Below are 21,093 nucleotides of genomic sequence, written 5' to 3' on the forward strand. Positions count from 1 at the left end.
TTGTGGAAGTGAAATGCTTATTTTCTCAAAGTAATATACTACACATTAAAAATTCAAGTATTCTTACGTGTACAGATTTTTGTGCTCTTTCATTTTTTCACTTTATTAAGGAGTATGTTTATAATTTTATCAATGTCATTCCATTACGAATTAGTTCAACATTTGACCTAAAAAAAGTGACTAATTTCCCCTGGACTGTTTATGCATCAACCCCATTTCCATAGGTAATTCCCTATATGTGATATAAATTTGCTGTTATATGATCAGAAAAGTTTGCAAAATATAAGTAAAGTGTGGATGGATGTAGCATGCTTTGTGTATGGTATATAGGAGTGAGTGGAGGCAAACAGTTAGCTGAACTTGAATCTTCAGAGTGCAATGCCTGCACTCTGAAGGAGGGTTAAGGATATTCTCACTGTGGAGGGGCATCTGAACTAAAGTATCGGCACGTCTCTGGCAAGACAGTGATGCAGTGAATGATGGTGAAAGGGTTTTTTCGGGTCATCCTACCTTGGTGGGAGATGGCCAGTTTGTTAAAAAAAAAAAAAAAGCGCCCTGGGGCCTGGAATGCATCTATATATTACATACAGCAAGAGTCAGATGTACTAGTGATTGTCATCAAGCATTTCCAAATGCTAGTGAGTACTCTAGTAGTGAGCATTGTGAAAATTTCTTGAAAATTAAGCTTGATATTTCTTCATGTCAAATAAAAAGTAAAAGTTAAAGCTTTTTATGTAAGTTAAAGTATTATTTATGGAATGATTTACATTATCTTAAGAAGCATTTCGTCAATTATTACTGCGTACACCTCTGGAAAAAGGTTTACACTTAATGTGAGTAATAAGTTATGATCTTAATTCTTTTAGTTAGGAAAAATGTCCAACATATGTTGCAAGTTTTAGCTGGAACTTGCAGGCTTGGCTTAAAATGTGACAATCATTTTGGCAAATAAAAAATGTCGTGCGTATATTTTTGCTTCACTTTCACAAAAATCAATGTGAAATATTTATATATGCCATTTCTTCATATACTGTCTTTGTTACTTTGGCTTTCATTTAACATTTTTCATTTGTGAGGTGCATGATTTTTATATTTTTTTATTTTGTCATAAAATTCAGCCTTTCACTTTTTTCAGTTGTTTTCCCTTAAAGGGGCACACCTTGATGCTGGTAAAGGGCTTTTGATCTATGGAGTTGGAGCTACTCTCTCCTCCCTTGAATTACATCTGATCTGCCTCACATTCTCCAGGCTGTATATGATGAGAAAAACTAGCAATTGATCTCATTCCATCTCATGCAGTCAATTTTTCATATACCTACTGTACTTTTTTAAACAAAGATCACTTTTGTTACTTTTGTAGCTATTTATGCTGTCTTTATATAGGTCTAGAGATGGGAAGGACAGTCCGTGCACTCTGGATGGATGGATGGATGGAGATGTTGCAGTTCAGAGAGTCAGTCATCTGAATTGCAATGTCTGTGCACTTTTGGAAAGGCAACTCGAGAATGGGTGATGGTGAATGTGTCTTCTTCTCTGGGTCATCTTACCTTTCATCTCACATTGCTTTCAGGAACCCTTTATAACCTACTTCCTATCATTTTTCTACTACATACCTTTGCTTAAATTTTTAAGCTCTGTAATTTAAGTTTTTAACTGTTGTAGCAATCAGAATGTGTAAGCTGTTGACTTTTAACTATCGTATCTGTCAGGGTTTGTAAACTGTTAAAAGCTGTTACTTCAATCACTTATCTTTTGTTAAGGACCAAAATGTTTTGCATGACTAGAATTGTTCATTACATAAGTTTTATGTAACTTCTTGACTTTTTTTTTTATGTAATTTCATTTCAGATGAGTTTTGCTACTTCTGTGCTTTTGTTTCATGAGCAGCCAATTAATTTATCCTTTGTACGTAAAACATCAACTACAGTAGTTTTATTCATCTGCTGTCCAGATCAATCTTTTTTTTTTTTTATTTGTCTGTGGACGTACACAATTCTTATGAGTGGTTATGGGTATGCAAACTATGCCCCAGGCCAAATGCAACTTTAAAGGGAATAACTATCTTGAAATAGTGCCTCATAATCAAAACTAAATTATAATAACATTAATTGGCAATTAAATGCTTTCTTTAGATTTGCAGTTAAAATTGTTTTCTTGAATTTTGTACATCATTACAGCACAGTAATTTACCAAAAATATTTTATGTATTGTAGTGAACAACATCCCAAACATTCTACCAGTATTATTATAGCAAGGTAAACTGATCACTTTCTGGTTGATGCTTCCCAGTACTTTGTCATATATGGAGCCTGAATTATAAAAATGTTTATTGGTAATATCCATGATGTTAGATCTAATAATTTATAAACTACCTATTGGTTTTGCAGTACAGGGGCTACCACACTTACTAACAAGTCCTGTTCCTGGTGTTTCAACTTGGGAGTAGATAATTTCTATTCCTGAGCCTATAGATAATGATAGCACTAGGATATGTGTATCACATGTTTGTACATGTAAATTGGCATTCAAAAGATTATTTTCTTAATATAGTGTTATAACCTTTGGACATCATTCATATATGCAGACCATTGTAACTGAAGTGTTTGTAAGTCAGGAATCCCCTGTGCCTCTGTAGTTTAGAGATCTGAGCATCTTAGCCAGTACCTTGCTGCTATCAGTACTCTTATAGTAAACCCTTCAAGGAGAGTGCATTGATGCTGGTGAAGGGCTCTTGATCCAAGGAATTAAAGCTGCTCTCTCCCTCTGCAGATCAAACCTGATTACCCCCATTTTCCAGGTAATAACAGAATGTTACACTATGCATTACAATATTTTATTAGAAGAAAAAAACAGTTTGTGGTCATGCTGTTATTTTTATCATTGTAGTTCTAGTCAAGGGCTCATATATATGAAATATTAATGCTATATTGTACTTGGTTTTTCTTTATCGTACACTACTATAAACTAAGTCTCTAAACTTACAAACTCCCAGAGTTGCAAACATCCACACATACAAAAGGGACACTTAGAAATGAACTAAAATTTTGAAACTGCTGAGTGTCAGCACAAAGTTGTAAAACATAAACATTCTTTGTAGTGTGGTTGTCTATATAAACAAGGTGTTTGTAAGTCAAAAAAATTTATAATTCAACAAGTTTGTAGGTTGGGGGACCTTCTGTAGTATATTTTCTTATGACTGGTGCTCATCTTTAAAAACATTCACAAATAACCCACACTTTAGTTCTCTTTCTAATGGTTCAGGATGGACTGAGGGGGTGTCTAAATTATCTTTTCCAAAGTGTGTATTGTTTGTGAATTGTTCAAGCCATGGTATTGTGACTTTCATAACTCTTCAAAGAATGTTAGGAACTCTTAGAGTAAGTCTGTATACAGTTGTCTTTTCTTTCTTGAACAGATAATTTTAAATGCAGTAAAACCTTGACTTCATGTACCAATGAATTGGACTGTCTGAGTGTCCTGTATCTCTGACTAATGTTAAAAACAATAAAAAGAAAGCACTACAGTACTGTATGCATGATACAGTACCGTACACCCAAACAAAGGAGTTAAAAGTACAATTTGCCGAGTGGATTTTGTTCTTTATTTTTGAAGTCTGTCAGGTTGAGGTCCATTATATCAAAGATTTACTATACTCCATAGATATGGAAAAAGTTATTTAATAGTAAACTTTAGAATTTTAATGTTTTTAAATGGTGTGTTAATTTTTCTTTACAGGTTTCAATGGGTAGCAATGCAAATGACAAGAAAAGTTATGTTATTTCTGGTCATTGGGACCCATCTGATTCTGCATTTGTTGTCCTCAATAGAGAGACTCCTAGAGACAGGAGGATCTTCATGACAGTTGCCATAGATCTAGTCATAAGTAAGTCCATAGTCTTCTCCTGTTCCTCACCCTTGAGAGGGGGCCTTCATGTTGCTGAAGAGCTTTTGAGCCAAGGAATTATAGTTATCCCCCACTTCATTGAATCAAACCTGATTGCCTCCTATTTCCCAGGCACTGTACAGATCTTGAGAGTTTATTTTTCCTTATACTTGTAATAACAATTTCTTGCAGGAGTTTGACATTTAATAGAAAATTATCTAATATTTAAAACAATAATAATTTTAGCTGAAAAATTTTCATGAAATTTTATTTAATGATTATTAAGTAGTGAAGTTTTTCTATTTGTTATGTGGAGGATTGCAAGGTTCACTTAAGTACCATAATTTGAACTGCATTAACCCTTCAAGGAGGGGGAAGAGTGTCTTGATGCTGGTGAAGGGCTCGTGATCCAAGGAAATGGAGATTCACTCCCCATTCTTGAATCAAACTTAGTTATTGGTATTATGTTTCATTGTTGTAATGATTACCTCTCATCCCTAGGCACTGTATGACCACTGTGCTCTCCACACTTTCTCCTGAATGAAATGATAATGAACTACGTTAATATCATAATTTTGTAAATTATCCTCTTGCTCTTCTATGACAGGAGGTATTCAAGAACCAGTTCGTTTTGTAATTGAAACCAAAGTGAGAGTGTACCCTCACCATGAGCGATTCTGGTACTTCAGTAAGAAACCACTCGTCCATTTATTCTCCCTTAAGCTCAAACAGGTACGTATTTGTTATTCAGATTCAAATCATGTATTATATCTGGATCTATGAAAGATGAGATAAACCATACTATTGATGAAGGGAAAGTGAGTTGTGCACTGAGAAAACTGTGGAGACAAAAACTGTTATCAGTGGAGGCAAAAAGGGAATTGTATGAGGGTATAGGGGTACCAATACACTTAAATGGGTGTGAAGCATGCATTGTGAATGTTGCAGCAAGGAGGATTCTGTATGCAGTGGAAATGTTGTGTATGAGGGCAGTGTGTTGTGTAAATATTATGCAGAGAATTTGTAGCTTAGAGATTAGGAGGGACAGGGTTACTAAAAGTATTATTCAGAGATGCTGAAGAGTGGTGGTGGAGGCATTTAGAGAGGATGGAACAAAATAGGATGATTAGGAGGGCATATAAATCTGTAGTGGAGGGAAGACAGGGTAGAGGTCATCCTAGGAGAGGTTGTAGGGACTGGGTAAAGGAGATTTTGGGAGCAAGGGGCTTAGATATCCAATAGGCATGTTATATAGGAGTAGAAGCAAGTGGTTTTTATGACTTAACGAGCTGTTGAAGTATGAGTAAGGTAACATTTATGAAAGGATTCAGGGAAGCCAGTTAGCTGAACTTAAGTTGTGGAGGTGGGAAGTACAGTGCCTTCACTCTGAAGGAGGGGAAGAGATATGTTGCAGTTTTTGAACTGTGATATCGCCACGTCTCTGGCAAGACTGTGATAGAGTGAGTGATGATGAAAGTGTTTATTCTTTGGGTCACCTTGCCTTGGTGGGAAATGGCCATGTTATCTAATATCTAAATCTGTAATTTTATTTATAAATGCTTAAATTTTATTTGATTTTTGAGACAGAACTCTAATGAAGCTATTTGCTGTTGAGAATGTCATTTTTTTTTTAATCTCATTTGCTTGAAAGTATCATTGTTATAATGTATTTTTTTGTCATTTTTTTAATAGGAATGATATTTTAGTCCGGTTAGCTGGACTTGAGTCCTGGAGGTGGGAAGTTCCATGTCTGCACTTTAAAGGAAGGTCTTGGATATTTGCTGTTTGGAGTGACATCTGAACTATCATAGCTGCACGCCTCTGCAAAGACAGTGATTTTGTGTGGATGATGGTGAAAGTGTTTCTTTTTTTTGGGTCACCCTGCTTTGGTGGAAAACGGCCAGCACGTTGGAAAAAAAAAAAATTTTAATCTTTGCCTTAATAAAATATCTATTTTTTTCAGGTGGCTCATTCTCCACAAGGTGACCAGCAGTATGTTGTGACGAGTGTTGACAACCTGGGAGAGGTGGAACGTTGGCGTCCATCCACAATGTCACTGTCACTTAATCTCTCCTCTTTAACCTCTTCAACATTATCCTCACTTTCTACTGGTCGTTCACCATCTATAGCTTCAATTGAAACCCCAGGATGTGATGAAGATACAGGTTAGTGTATGAAGCCCAGTGCATAGGCAAAGTGCCAGTAAAGGATTGCATTATACTCCATTTGTATTTATCCACCATAATGCTATGGTGTGTAATACTGTGTAATGGAGTAATCGAACCATGAGATAGGCAATTATGCCACCAACCTAAAGTGCCTTTACTTGGTACAGTTACCCACCTCATTATACATTACCAATATTTAAAAGAAAAAGAAATGGTCATAAGAAATAAGAAACAAAGATAAGTAAGTAGTTACTTGGCTAAACTATGATCTGGTTTCTCCACTTACCTTATAAGCCTTGGCACCCAAGCTGTCCTGCTAGGAAAATGACAAAGAAAATTATGATTGATAGGGTCAGTTTAAAATATGAGATGGTTTCTACAGAAAGTAAAAATAACAGTGATATAATGCAACTTAAGAAGGAAGGTGATTTCACATTTTTAATTTCTGTTCTTAGAACCTTATCAGTAGAAGTTTTTTTTTTTATGCCACTTTACCTTAAAAACTATAACAGGGCCAAACTAGGGACCTTTGCAGAAGAAAACAAATGAACTGTGATGCTGAAGTTATTTTTCCATAAAGCTGAGAATTGAATCCCATGTCTTTATTTAAATAATAAGTTGCAGGAGTGTGCACACTCATGTGTGGATGAGAATGAATGAAGAAATCTACTGTGTTGTCCTCTTAAAAGGAAGTATTGTGATGGGAGTAGTTAAATTAAACACTATGCTTGTTACCCTGTTGAAACATTTTATGGCAGGAATGATTGACTTGAACTACCTGGAAGGTGTTGCAGGAGTCAGCTCCTCTTGACTGCAAATCCTTTTCCAGGCCAACCAGTGGATCGGCCTGGTCAACCAGGCATTACGTTACCCTCATGAAATGGTTTTAATGAGTTTTTTTTTTTGGGGGGGGGATACTTTTAACCCTTAAATGGTCCAAACGTATATATACATTTTTTCAACATCTGAAAGTATGTAAAAAAATGTAGATCTTCTTTTTTGTTTTACATTTGAAAACGTGTAAAAAAAACTTTTATCTACATTTTTTTTTGTTACATTTGAAAATATGTAAAAAAAAAAGCAGATCTACTTTTGTAGCACTACGAATTTGAACGTCGATTTGTTTGGACCATTTAAGGGTTAATGAAACTCAACGATTGAAATGATTAATTGCATTTAGAAACTCGGTCATTTGCTATTTTGGGGGGAGACACTTTTTTTCTTTGAAAGATGTCCTACATTCATTAAATATTTTTTAGCCATTCACTTATGATATACTTTCATTACCCAAGACCAAGTTTAAGGACTTCAATGACCTTCCACAGATGATGATGAGCCTTTATTAAGTGGTTCAGGAGAGGTGTCCAAGGATTGTCCCCAGGGAGAGTTGGACATGTGGAGACAGGTATGCTCAATATCATTATTATTGTAGATGAATGGTTCAGAGAACGAACATGTTGATTAATTAGACATACGTGCAACTCTTGGGTGTCTTTATTGAGGAAACGTTTTGCCACACAGTGGCTTCATCAGTCAATACAAAGGAGAAACATGAAGAACAGGAGGAGAACGAGGTAATCAGTCCCTCAACTGTGCGGCGAAACGTTTCCTCAATGAAGACACCCAAGAGTTGCACATGTGTCTAATCATTATTATTATTATTATTTTTTCCCCCTCAACAAGTTTACCATCTCCCACCGAGGCAGGGTGACCCAAAAACAAAGAAAATCCCCAAAAAGAAAATGCTTTCATCATCATTCAACACTTTCACCTCACACACATAATCACTGTTTTTGCAGAGGAACCCAGATACAACAGTTTAGTAGCTTATATAAAGATATACTATAACCTACCCCTCTCAGCTGCCAATATTCCAAACCCCTCCTTTAAAGTGCAGGCATTGTACTTCCCATATCCAGTACTCAAGTCTGGCTATATAAAAATAATCAGTTTCCCTGAATCCCTTCACTAAATATTACCCTGCTCACACTCCAACAGCTCGTCAGATCCCAAAAACCATTCGTCTCCAATCACTCGTATCTAACACGCTCACACATGCTTGCTGGAAGTCCAAGCCCCCCGCCCACAAAACCTCCTTTACCCCCTCCCTCCAACCTTTTCGAGGACGTCCCCTACCCCGCCTTCCTTCCCCTAAAGATTTATATGCTCTCCTAGTCATTCTACTTTGATCCATTCTCTCTGAATGACCAAACCACCTCAACAACCATTCTTCAGCCCTCTGACTAATACTTTTAGTAACTCCACACCTCCTCCTAATTTCCACACTTCAAATTCTCTGCATAATATTTACACCACACATTGCCCTTAGGCAGGACATCTGCACTGCCTCCAGCCACCTCCTCGCTGCAGCATTTGCAACCTAAGCTTCACACCCATATAAGAGTGTTGGTACAACTATACTTATTATTTATTTTTTATTATCACACTGGCCGATTCCCACCAAGGCAGGGTGGCCCGAAAAAGAAAAACTTTCACCATCATTCACTCCATCACTGTCTTGCCAGAAGGGTGCTTTACACTACAGTTTTTAAACTGCAACATTAACACCCCTCCTTCAGAGTGCAGGCACTGTACTTCCCATCTCCAGGACTCAAGTCCGGCCTGCCGGTTTCCCTGAATCCCTTCATAAATGTTACTTAGCTCACACTCCAACAGCACGTCAAGTATTAAAAACCATTTGTCTCCATTCACTCCTATCAAACACGCTCATGCATGCCTGCTGGAAGTCCAAGCCCCTCGCACACAAAACCTCCTTTACCCCCTCCCTCCAACCTTTCCTAGGCCGACCCCTACCCCGCCTTCCTTCCACTACAGACTGATACACTCTTGAAGTCATTCTGTTTCGCTCCATTCTCTCTACATGTCCGAACCACCTCAAAAACCCTTCCTCAGCCCTCTGGACAACAGTTTTGGTAATCCCGCACCTCCTCCTAACTTCCAAACTACGAATTCTCTGCATTATATTCACACCACACATTGCTCTCAGACATGACATCTCCACTGCCTCCAGCCTTCTCCTCACTGCAACATTCATCACCCACGCTTCACACCCATATAAGAGCGTTGGTAAAACTATACTCTCATACATTCCCCTCTTTGCCTCCAAGGACAAAGTTCTTTGTCTCCACAGACTCGTAAGTGCACCACTCACTCTTTTTCCCTCATCAATTCTATGATTCACCTCATCTTTCATAGACCCATCCGCTGACACGTCCACTCCCAAATATCTGAATACGTTCACCTCCTCCATACTCTCTCCCTCCAATCTGATATTCAATCTTTCATCACCTAATCTTTTTGTTATCCTCATAACCTTACTCTTTCCTGTATTCACCTTTAATTTTCTTCTCCTGCACACCTTACCAAATTCATCCACCAATCTCTGCAACTTCTCTTCAGAATCTCCCAAGAGCACAGTGTCATCAGCAAAGAGCAGCTGTGACAACTCCCACTTTGTGTGTGATTCTTTATCTTTTAACTCCATGCCTCTTGCCAAGACCCTCGCATTTACTTCTCTTACAACCCCATCTATAAATATATTAAACAACCACGGTGACATCACACATCCTTGTCTAAGGCCTACTTTTACTGGGAAAAAATTTCCCTCTTTCCTACATACTCTAACTTGAGCCTCACTATCCTCGTAAAAACTCTTCACTGCTTTCAGTAACCTACCTCCTACACCATACACTTGCAACATCTGCCACATTGCCCCCCTATCCACCCTGTCATACGCCTTTTCCAAATCCATAAATGCCACAAAGACCTCTTTAGCCTTATCTAAATACTGTTCACTTATATGTTTCACTGTAAACACCTGGTCCACACACCCCCTACCTTTCCTAAAGCCTCCTTGTTCATCTGCTATCCTATTCTCCGTCTTACTCTTAATTCTTTCAATTATAACTCTACCATACACTTTACCAGGTACACTCAACAGACTTATCCCCCTATAATTTTTGCACTCTCTTTTATCCCCTTTGCCTTTATACAAAGGAACTATGCATGCTCTCTGCCAATCCCTAGGTACCTTACCCTCTTCCATACATTTATTAAATAATTGCACCAACCACTCCAAAACTAAATCCCCACCTGCTTTTAACATTTCTATCTTTATCCCATCAATCCCGGCTGCCTTACCCCCTTTCATTTTACCTACTGCCTCACGAACTTCCCCCACACTCACAACTGGCTCTTCCTCACTCCTACAAGATGTTATTCCTCCTTGCCCTATACACGAAATCACAGCTTCCCTATCTTCATCAACATTTAACAATTCCTCAAAATATTCCCTCCATCTTCCCAATACCTCTAACTCTCCATTTAATAACTCTCCTCTCCTATTTTTAACTGACAAATCCATTTGTTCTCTAGGCTTTCTTAACTTGTTAATCTCACTCCAAAACTTTTTCTTATTTTCAACAAAATTTGTTGATAACATCTCACCCACTCTCTCATTTGCTCTCTTTTTACATTGCTTCACCACTCTCTTAACCTCTCTCTTTTTCTCCATATACTCTTCCCTCCTTGCATCACTTCTACTTTGTAAAAACTTCTCATATGCTAACTTTTTCTCCCTTACTACTCTCTTTACATCATCATTCCACCAATCGCTCCTCTTCCCTCCTGCACCCACTTTCCTGTAACCACAAACTTCTGCTGAACACTCTAACACTACATTTTTAATCCTATCCCATACCTCTTCGACCCCATTGCCTATGCTCTCATTAGCCCATCTATCCTCCAATAGCTGTTTATATCTGCATAATATTTATGCTATTATTATTAAGAACTCCTTGCCCTTTGACTCATGTGTATCTCTTGTTCTCTTTTCTCTTTTCTTCAGTTAGAATTTTCTTTTCCTTCTGAAAAACTTTAAATACCAAGACCTGAATCCTGTTACAGAGCTACTTTGAACTATCTAAGTAAGATTTCTTCATTGGCTTTCCATTAGGATTTTTCCATTATTTATTAATTTACATTTGTATTTGTGCTTTTTCATTCCCTAATAAGCCTAACATTTAGTTATGTATTGGAAAGGGATGGAGGATGGAGGTAAGGGGTAAAGGAGGTTTTGTGGGTGAGGGGCTTGGACTTCCAGCAAGTGTGTGTGAGTGTGTTGGATAGGAGAGAATGGAAACAAGTGGGTTTTGGGACCTGACAAGCAGGGTAATATTTTGTGAAGGGATTCATGGAAACCGGTTAGCCGGACTTGAATCCTGGAGGTGGTAAGTACAGTGGCTGTGCTTTAAAGGAGGGGTTTGGGATATTGGCTGTTTGGAGTGACACCTAAACTGTTGTATCTGAGCACCACTGCAAAGACAGTTATTACGTATGAATGATGGTGAAAGTGTTGAACGATGATGAAAGTTTTTTTTTTTTTTGGGGGGGGGGGGTTTCACCCTGCCTCAGTGGGAAACAGCTGATGTGTTAAAAAAAAAAAGAATTTAATATTTTTTTAAATTTATAAAATAATGCCATATTAACTATTCTGTAGTGGGAACCCCAGACAGACCACCTAGGTCAGCCTGTTATATCTTGTCTCATTTGCAATGAAAGATGCCTCTTTGAACCCCCACAAAGATTCATCATACACTTTATGTTCAGTGTAGGAACCTCTTCACTGCTCCCATGTTGATATTTGTTCTGCTGTGTCAGCTGAAACTCGGCAAAGCTCCAAAACCCAGTTACTATCTTGTTCTACAGGAAACAGTTATTTATAGCTCCAGTGCTGTTTTCTGGTTAGTACCCATTTCCTATCATTGTGGGTGTTATTTCATCTTGGGTGTTATTTCACCCTAGATATTTGTGACTTTATACCTTGGGTAGTAGGCAAATAGTGACATAAGACAAAAAAAATGGAAATAAAGAACTGGTAGCAGGAAACTTTTTATTACAACATTTCATCCAAGGATGGGCTTTATTAAGTTTTTTTTTTTTTTCAATAAACCAGCCATATCCCACCAAGGCAGGGTGGCCCAAAAAGAGAAACTAAAGTTTCTCTTTTTAAATTTAGTAATTTATACAGGAGAAAGGGTTACTAGGCCCTTGGTCCCGGCATTTTAGTCGCCTCTTACAACACGCATGGCTTACGGAGGAAGAATTCTGTTCCACTTCCCCATGGAGATAAGAGGAAATAAACAAAAACAAGAACTAGAAAGAAAATAGAAGAAAACACAGAGGGGTATGTATATATATGCTTGTACATGTATGTGTAGTGTGACCTCAGTGTAAGTAAAAGTAGCAAGACATACCTGAAATCTTGCATGTTTATGAGACAGAAAAAAGACACCAGCAATCCTACCATCATGTAAAACAATTACAGGTTTCCATTTTACACTCACTTGGCAGGACGGTAGTACCTCCCTGGGCGGTTGCTGTCTACCAACCTACTACCTATATTTATTAAGTTGTCTTCTTTCAACAAACCGGCCATATTCCACCAAGGCTATTTATTAAGTACATAGGGAAAATAATTACAAGGCATACAAGCACCCTGAGGTCAGGCTTGGGGAAATTCTGGTCATAGATCAAAGATGAGGTCAGATGCATAAAATTCTGTGTTGGGGAGACTGGCCAAGACCTTCACGCATGCCTTCAGGAATACAAGTACACCTACAGAATGGATAATACCAACAATGTTTGCATAGTCCATCATAACCTATATTCTCACTTCACAGGTGGGAGGAAAGAACAACTGTTACACCATGAGAATGACAATACCAAGTGCAGAAATTTTGAAGTAGATGCAAACCACTTTATCACCACCATTGAACAGAACAGTGAATGTATATATTTGCTAAACTCATTGCCTACATTATCCATAATTTATACAATAATCACAATAAACCTTGTCCTGTCACCTTGGCCTTGCCACATACTCTCACCAGTGCCTGACCTCTCCCTTGATTTTTGAACTGTCTGTCCAAGCCCAACTCATAGGTGCTTGTATACCTTATAAGGTGGTTCATTTCCATTTTCATGAATACTTGATAAAGCCCAGCCTTGGGTAAAACATTGCTGTAAAATGTTTCCTTGTCACCAGTGTCTTTATTGCTTTTCCTGTAACTAGGCTGTTGCTGTCTCTGGCTTTAATGGCCTACACCCCTTTACTGCTACCTCTTGACAGTTTGCAGCTGTTCTTCCAGATGGTAGTTACTTGGCACTCAGTGCTAAGTAACTACCACCTCTCCAGTGCAGTGGGGTGGCACTTTTGTCAGTGGTCCAGTTAAATCGCATTTGTACACTGGCTAAGCTATGGTCAATGCAACCAGTTTCTTGGATTTCTGCCCTCGTGTGTAGTGCAGATGGTACAGTTCCAGGTGGGCTCTTGGTCTCCTACCACAGAATAGTAGATACATTTTCATTTAAAAAAATGTATTTATGCTTCAGGGGTCCTGGGAGGGAGGCCTTGGTTCTGGGTGCCTTTTCCAGTTGTCATGTTTCAGATGCTGACTAGTTTCCTTAGCTTTGCTAGGGTCCCAGCTAATGGCAGGCATAGCCAATGAATATTAACATGCCCAGTTGTGAGAGTAAAGTGCACAGTGGGCTATATTAATGCTCAGAAAGGTAAGTATTGGTATGAATGAAGCATGACATATTCCAGGTGGTCTAACTCAGGGCCCCTTATGCAGAAGTGTGTCCTTCAAATCAAAACCTACTTTTGTACTGTACTTTACTGCATTATAAAGTCCTGTCAACATCTCTTCTTCAGTTTACAGATGCAAATTATTCTTCTCCTCATTGATAATGTTAAGGGGCATGTCAGTTTCCCTGTTTTAATGTTACTTTATCCCTACGATTTACCTTGTCCATAGTTACTTAGCAAATGCAATTGTAATTATGGACAAGGTAGATTTTTTTTTTTTTTATTATCACACTGGCCGATTCTCACCAAGGCAGGGTGGCCCGAAAAAGAAAAACTTTCACCATCATTCACTCCATCACTGTCTTGCCAGAAGGGTGCTGTACACTACAGTTTTTAAACTGCAACATTAACACCCCTCCTTCAGAGTGCATGCACTGTACTTCCCATCTCCAGGACTCAAGTTCGGCCTGCCGGTTTCCCCTGAACCCCTTCATAAATGTTACTTTGCTCACACTCCAACAGCACGTCAAGTATTAAAAACCATTTGTCTCCATTCACTCCTATCAAACACGCTCACGCATGCCTGCTGGAAGTCCAAGCCCCTCGCACACAAAACCTCCTTTACCCCCTCCCTCCAACCTTTCCTAGGCTGACCCCTACCCCGCCTTCCTTCCACTACAGACTGATACACTCTTGAAGTCACTCTGTTTCGCTCCATTCTCTCTACATGTCGAACCACCTCAACAACCCTTCCTCAGCCCTCTGGACAACAGTTTTGGTAATCCCGCACCTCTTCCTAACTTCCAAACTACGAATTCTCTGCATTATATTCACACCACACATTGCCCTCAGACATGACATCCCCACTGCCTCCAGCCTTCTCCTCGCTGCAACGTTCATCACCCATGCTTCACACCCATATAAGAGCGTTGGTAAAACTATACTCTCATACATTCCCCTCTTTGCCTAAAGGACAAAGTTCTTTGTCTCCACAGACTCCTAAGTGCACCACTCACCCTTTTCCCATCATCAATTCTATGATTCACCTCATCTTTCATAGACACGTCCACTCCCAAATATCTGAGTACATTCACCTCCTCCATGCTCTCTCCCTCCAATCTGATATCCAATCTTTCATCACCTAATTTTTTTGTTATCCTCGTAACCTTACTCTTTCCTGTATTCACTTTTAATTTTCTTCTTTTGCACACCCTACCAAATTCATCCACCAATCTCTGCAACTTCTCTTCAGAATCTCCCAAGAGCACAGTGTCATCAGCAAAGAGCAACTGTTACAACTCCCACTTTATGTGTGATTCTTTATCTTTTAACTCCACACCTCTTGCCAAGACCCTCGCATTTACTTCTCTTACAACCCCATCTATAAATATATTAAACAACTACGGTGACATCACACATCCTTGTCTAAGGCCTACTTTTACTGGGAAATAATTTCCCTCTTTCCTACATTCTCTAACTTGAGCCTCACTATCCTCATAAAAACTCTTCACTGCTTTCAGTAACCTACCTCCTACACGATACACCTGCAACATCTGCCACATTGCCCCCCTATCCACCCTGTCATACGCCTTTTCCAAATCCATAAATGCCACAAAGACCTCTTTAGCCTTATCTAAATACTGTTCACTTATATGTTTCACTGTAAACACCTGGTCCACACACCCCCTACCTTTCCTAAAGCCTCCTTGTTCATCTGCTATCCTATTCTCCGTCTTACTCTTAATTCTTTCAATAATAACTCTACCACACACTTTACCAGGTATACTCAACAGACTTATCCCCCTATAATTTTTGCACTCTCTTTTGTCCTCTTTGCCTTTATACAAAGGAACTATGCATGCTCTCTGCCAATCCCTAGGTACCTTACCCTCTTCCATACATTTATTAAATAATTGCACCAACCACTCCAAAACTATATCCCCACCTGCTTTTAACATTTCTATCTTTATCCCATCAATCCCGGCTGCCTTACCCCCTTTCATTTTACCTACTGCCTCACGAACTTCCCCCACACTCACAACTGGCTCTTCCTCACTCCTACAAGATGTTATTCCTCCTTGCCCTATACACGAAATCACTGCTTCCCTATCTTCATCAACATTTAACAATTCCTCAAAATATTCCCTCCATCTTCCCAATACCTCTAACTCTCCATTCAGTAACTCTCCTCTCCTATTTTTAACTGACAAATCCATTTGTTCTCTAGGCTTCCTTAACTTGTTAATCTCACTCCAAAACTTTTTCTTATTTTCAACAAAATTTGTTGATAACATCTCACCCACTCTCTCATTTGCTCTCTTTTTACATTGCTTCACCACTCTCTTAACCTCTCTCTTTTTCTCCATATACTCTTCCCTCCTTGCATCACTTCTACTTTGTAAAAACTTCTCATATGCTAACTTTTTCTCCCTTACTACTCTCTTTACATCATCATTCCACCAATCACTCCTCTTCCCTCCCGCACCCACTTTCCTGTAACCACAAACTTCTGCTGAACACTCTGACACTACATTTTTAAACCTACCCCATACCTCTTCGACCCCATTTCCTATGCTCTCATTAGCCCATCTATCCTCCAATAGCTGTTTATGTCTTACCCTAACTGCCTCCTCTTTTAGTTTATAAACCTTCACCTCTCTCTTCCCTGATGCTTCTATTCTCCTTGTATCCCATCTACCTTTTACTCTCAGTGTAGCTACAACTAGAAAGTGATCTGATATATCTGTGGCCCCTCTATAAACATGTACATCCTGAAGTCTACTCAACAGTCTTTTATCTACCAATACATAATCCAACAAACTACTGTCATTTTGCCCTACATCATATCTTGTATACTTATTTATCCTCTTTTTCTTAAAATATGTATTACCTATAACTAAACCCCTTTCTATACAAAGTTCAGTCAAAGGGCTCCCATTATCATTTACACCTGGCACCCCAAACTTACCTACCACACCCTCTCTAAAAGTTTCTCCTACTTTAGCATTCAGATCCCCTACCACAATGACTCTCTCACTTGGTTCAAAGGCTCCTATACATTCACGTAACATCTCCCAAAATCTCTCTCTCCCCTCTACATTCCTCTCTTCTCCAGGTGCATACACGCTTATTATGACCCACTTTTCGCATCCAACCTTTACTTTAATCCACATAATTCTTGAATTTACACATTCATATTCTATTTTCTCCTTCCATAACTGATCCTTCAACATTACTGCTACCCCTTCCTTATAGGGAAAAAATAAACATGATATTTGGAGACAGGGAAACTCATGTGCATTTTTTTTTTTCCAACAAACCGGCAATTATTTAATAAATGTACGGAAGAGGGTAAGGTACCCAGGGATTGGCAGAGAGCATGCATAGTTCCTTTGTATAAAGGCAAAGGGGACAAAAGAGAATGCAAAAATTATAGGGGGATAAGTGTTGATGTTGCAGTTTAAAAACTGTAGTGTAAAGCACCCTTCTGGCAAGACAGTGATGGAGTGAATGATGGTGAAAGTTTTTCTTTTTTTGGGCCACCCTGCCTTGGTGGGAATCGGCCAGTGTGATAATAAAAAAAAAATATAAGTCTGTTGAGTATACCTGGTAAAGTGTATGGTAGAGTTATTATTGAAAGAATTAAGAGTAAGACGGAGAATAGGATAGCAGATGAACAAGGAGGCTTTAGGAAAGGTAGGGGGTGTGTGGACCAGGTGTTTACAGTGAAACATATAAGTGAACAGTATTTAGATAAGGCTAAAGAGGTCTTTGTGGCATTTATGGATTTGGAAAAGGCGTATGACAGGGTGGATAGGGGGGCAATGTGGCAGATGTTGCAGGTGTATGGTGTAGGAGGTAGGTTACTGAAAGCAGTGAAGAGTTTTTATGAGGATAGTGAGGCTCAAGTTAGAGAATGTAGGAAAGAGGGAAATTATTTCCCAGTAAAAGTAGGCCTTAGACAAGGATGTGTGATGTCACCGTAGTTGTTTAATATATTTATAGATGGGGTTGTAAGAGAAGTAAATGCGAGGGTCTTGGCAAGAGGCGTGGAGTTAAAAGATAAAGAATCATACATAAAGTGGGAGTTGTCACAGTTGCTCTTTGCTGATGACACTGTGCTCTTGGGAGATTCTGAAGAGAAGTTGCAGAGATTTGTGGATGAATTTGGTAGGGTGTGCAAAAGAAGAAAATTAAAAGTAAATACAGGAAAGAGTAAGGTTATGAGGATAACGAAAAGATTAGGTGATGAAAGATTGGATATCAGATTGGAGGGAGAGAGTATGGAGGAGGTGAATGTATTCAGATATTTGGGAGTGGACGTGTCAGCGGATGGGTCTAAGAAAGATGAGGTGAATCATAGAATTGATGATGGGAAAAGGGTGAGTGGTGCACTTAGGAGTCTGTGGAGACAAAGAACTTTGTTCTTGGAGGCAAAGAGGGGAATGTATGAGAGTATAGTTTTACCAACGCTCTTATATGGGTGTGAAGCATGGATGATGAATGTTGCAGCGAGGAGAAGGCTGGAGGCAGTGGAGATGTCATGTCTGAGGGCAATGTGTGGTGTGAATATAATGCAGAGAATTCGTAGTTTGGAAGTTAGGAGGAGGTGCGGGATTACCAAAACTGTTGTCCAGAGGGCTGAGGAAGGGTTGTTGAGGTGGTTCGGACATCTAGAGAGAATGGAGCGAAACAGAGAGACTTCAAGAGTGTATCGGTCTGTAGTGGAAGGAAGGCGGGGTAGGGGTCAGCCTAGGAAAGGTTGGAGGGAGGGGGTAAAGGAGGTTTTGTGTGCGAGGGGCTTGGACTTCCAGCAGGCATGCGTGAACGTGTTTGATAGGAGTGAATGGAGACAAATGGTTTTTAATACTTGACGTGCTGTTGGAGTGTGAGCAAAGTAACATTTATGAAGGGGTTCAGGGGAAACCGGCAGGCCGGACTTGAGTCCTGGAGATGGGAAGTACAGTGCCTGCACTCTGAAGGAGGGGTGTTAATGTTGCAGTTTAAAAACTGTAGTGTAAAGCACCCTTCTGGCAAGACAGTGATGGAGTGAATGATGGTGAAAGTTTTTCTTTTTCGGGCCACCCTGCCTTGGTGGGAATCGGCCAGTGTGCTAATAATAATAAAAAAACCGGCCGTATCCCACCAAGGCACGGTGGCCCAAGAAGAAAAACAAAAGTTTCTCTTTTTAAATTTAGTAATTTATACAAGAGAAGGGGTTACTAGCCCCTTGCCCCCGGCATTTTAGTCGCCTCTTACAACATGCATGGCTTATGGAGGAAGAATTGTATTCCACTTCCCCATGGAGATAGGAGGAAATAAACAAGAACAAGAACTAGAAAGAAAATAGCAGAAAACCCAGAGGGGTGTGTATATATATACTTGTATATGTATGTGTAGTGTGACCTAAGTGTAAGTAGAAGTAGCAAGACGTACCTGAAATCTTGCATGTTTATGAGACAGAAAAAAGGGCACCAGCAATCCTACCATCATGTAAAACAATTACAGGCTTTCGTTTTACCCTCACTTGGCAAGACGGTAGTACCTCCCTGGGCAGTTGCTGTTTACCAACCTACTACCTAAAACTCGCGTGCCTGTTAAGAAATATTCCTTATCTCTTTGTGACTCTACAGGTGCTTCCCAAGTTACAGGCAGCTCCTCAGCAGTTACCAAAGGGTGTGTCAAGACTAGTGAAGAGGGGCATCCCTGAAGCACTCCGAGGTGAAGTATGGCAGCTCTTGGCCGGTTGTTCTGATGATTTGGACATGATGGAGACTTATAGAGTACTTATAACAAAAGTGAGTTATTTTAATGGTTTTACTAAAATACAATAGGTGTTGTTATAAAGTATAGCACTTTGATGGTGATGCAGTCTTTTTAATATTTATCAATGCACATCCGGTAAGATCATGCTAATAAAAGTTTTCATATCTGTATTTTGTCAGCACCTTATGTATAGACACTTACTTTTATACTTTACAGTTAGATATGCATTAACAGCTGTGTATTTGGTTGCTAAAACACATTTTTATATTATGTATTTATGTAGCAAAATTTTTCTCCTATGTGCCTTAGGACTGTGCAAGTGAGCAAGTTATACTTCGAGACATCAACCGCACTTTCCCTGCCCATGACTACTTCAAGGAGGCTGGAGGTGTGGGTCAAGATGCACTGTATAAGATCAGCAAGGCTTATGCTGTCTACGATGAAGAAGTGGGCTACTGCCAAGGCTTATCATTTTTGGCTGCTGCCTTACTGCTGCATGTGAGTCTGAAAATACAGTGCAGAGAGTTCTTGTATTACATGTTCTGCATAACACTGATTTACTGTTAGGCAGTTTTTAATTTAAGTCTTAGGATTTGCTCATGCACTCATTGCTCTCACACTGATGCTCTTAAATCTGTACTATTTTCACTTATAAATTGCAACTGAAAACATTTAATATCTGTATATCTTTGACAGATGCCAGAGGAACAGACATTTTGTGTACTTGTCAAGATAATGTTTGAGTATGGTTTACGGGATTTATTCAAGGATGGCTTTGAGATCCTCCACATGAGGTTTTATCAGCTTGCAAAATTAATGGAAGTAAGTTGATTATTTAGGCCTTGAAAATATTTTTATATGTAGATTTGTTTGGAGTGACATCTAAACTGTCATATCTGTTTACTCTGCAAAGACATTGATTATGTGTGAATGATAATGAAAGTGTTGAATGATGGTGAAAGTGTTTCTTTTTTTGGGTAACCCTGCCTCGGTGGGAGACGGCCGACGTGTTAAAAAAAAAATTTCCTACAACAAAATAAGCTGGTATTTACAGTGTATATAGCCTATTGGCAGTTTGGAGGGATATGTTGTGTATCTTTATATGTGTATGCTTCTAGACTGTTGTATTCTGAGCACCTCTGCAAAAACAGTGATAATGTGCGAGTGTGGTGAAAGTGTTGAATGATGATGAAAGTATTTTCTTTTTGGGGATTTTCTTTCTTTTTTTTGGGTCACCCTGCCTCGGTGGGAGACGGCCGACTTGTTGAAAAAAAAAAAAAAAAAATAGCCTATATACATTATTTACAATTACAGTGGTACCTCAGTATACGTCCACTTTGGAATAAGTCTGTTACGAACATAGTCAGTTGGTCCCTGGGTTATAGTGCTTTTCGTAACAAAATAAACTTAGTACGTCTAGGTACTCACTTCAGAGGAAAAGGAATTTTCTTAGTTTCTATTTAATTTATTAATAATCATAATAATCACTTAAATTCACCTTCTCATATGTTGCACTATGAGTAGAATACTTTTACCATTCCTCATTAAAACAACACAGTACTAGGTTTAGTATTTACAAATGGCTCTGAGTGAGTCACGAAATATTAGTATATGCACATGCACAGGCGTTGCCTAAAAACTCGAACACATTAATAGATTTCTTATGA

General features: G+C 39.0%; 1 protein-coding gene across 5 annotated transcripts in view; it reads left to right on the forward strand.

The window, feature by feature from the left end:
* GAPcenA (GTPase activating protein and centrosome-associated) overlaps positions 1 to 21,093 on the forward strand; it is an 86,805-nt gene that overhangs the window by 41,462 nt on the left and 24,250 nt on the right. For all 5 annotated transcript variants that reach the window (XM_070084135.1, XM_053775055.2, XM_053775054.2 and 2 more), the window contains 7 exons: positions 3,736 to 3,883; positions 4,491 to 4,615; positions 5,847 to 6,048; positions 7,377 to 7,456; positions 19,294 to 19,458; positions 19,736 to 19,924; positions 20,123 to 20,248. In XM_070084135.1, the coding sequence (XP_069940236.1) occupies positions 3,736 to 3,883; positions 4,491 to 4,615; positions 5,847 to 6,048; positions 7,377 to 7,456; positions 19,294 to 19,458; positions 19,736 to 19,924; positions 20,123 to 20,248 (1,035 nt within the window). The remainder of the gene's footprint in view (positions 1 to 3,735; positions 3,884 to 4,490; positions 4,616 to 5,846; positions 6,049 to 7,376; positions 7,457 to 19,293; positions 19,459 to 19,735; positions 19,925 to 20,122; positions 20,249 to 21,093) is intronic.

This window comes from Cherax quadricarinatus, chromosome 11 (assembly GCF_038502225.1).
Source record: "Cherax quadricarinatus isolate ZL_2023a chromosome 11, ASM3850222v1, whole genome shotgun sequence".
NCBI lineage: Eukaryota > Metazoa > Arthropoda > Malacostraca > Decapoda > Parastacidae > Cherax > Cherax quadricarinatus.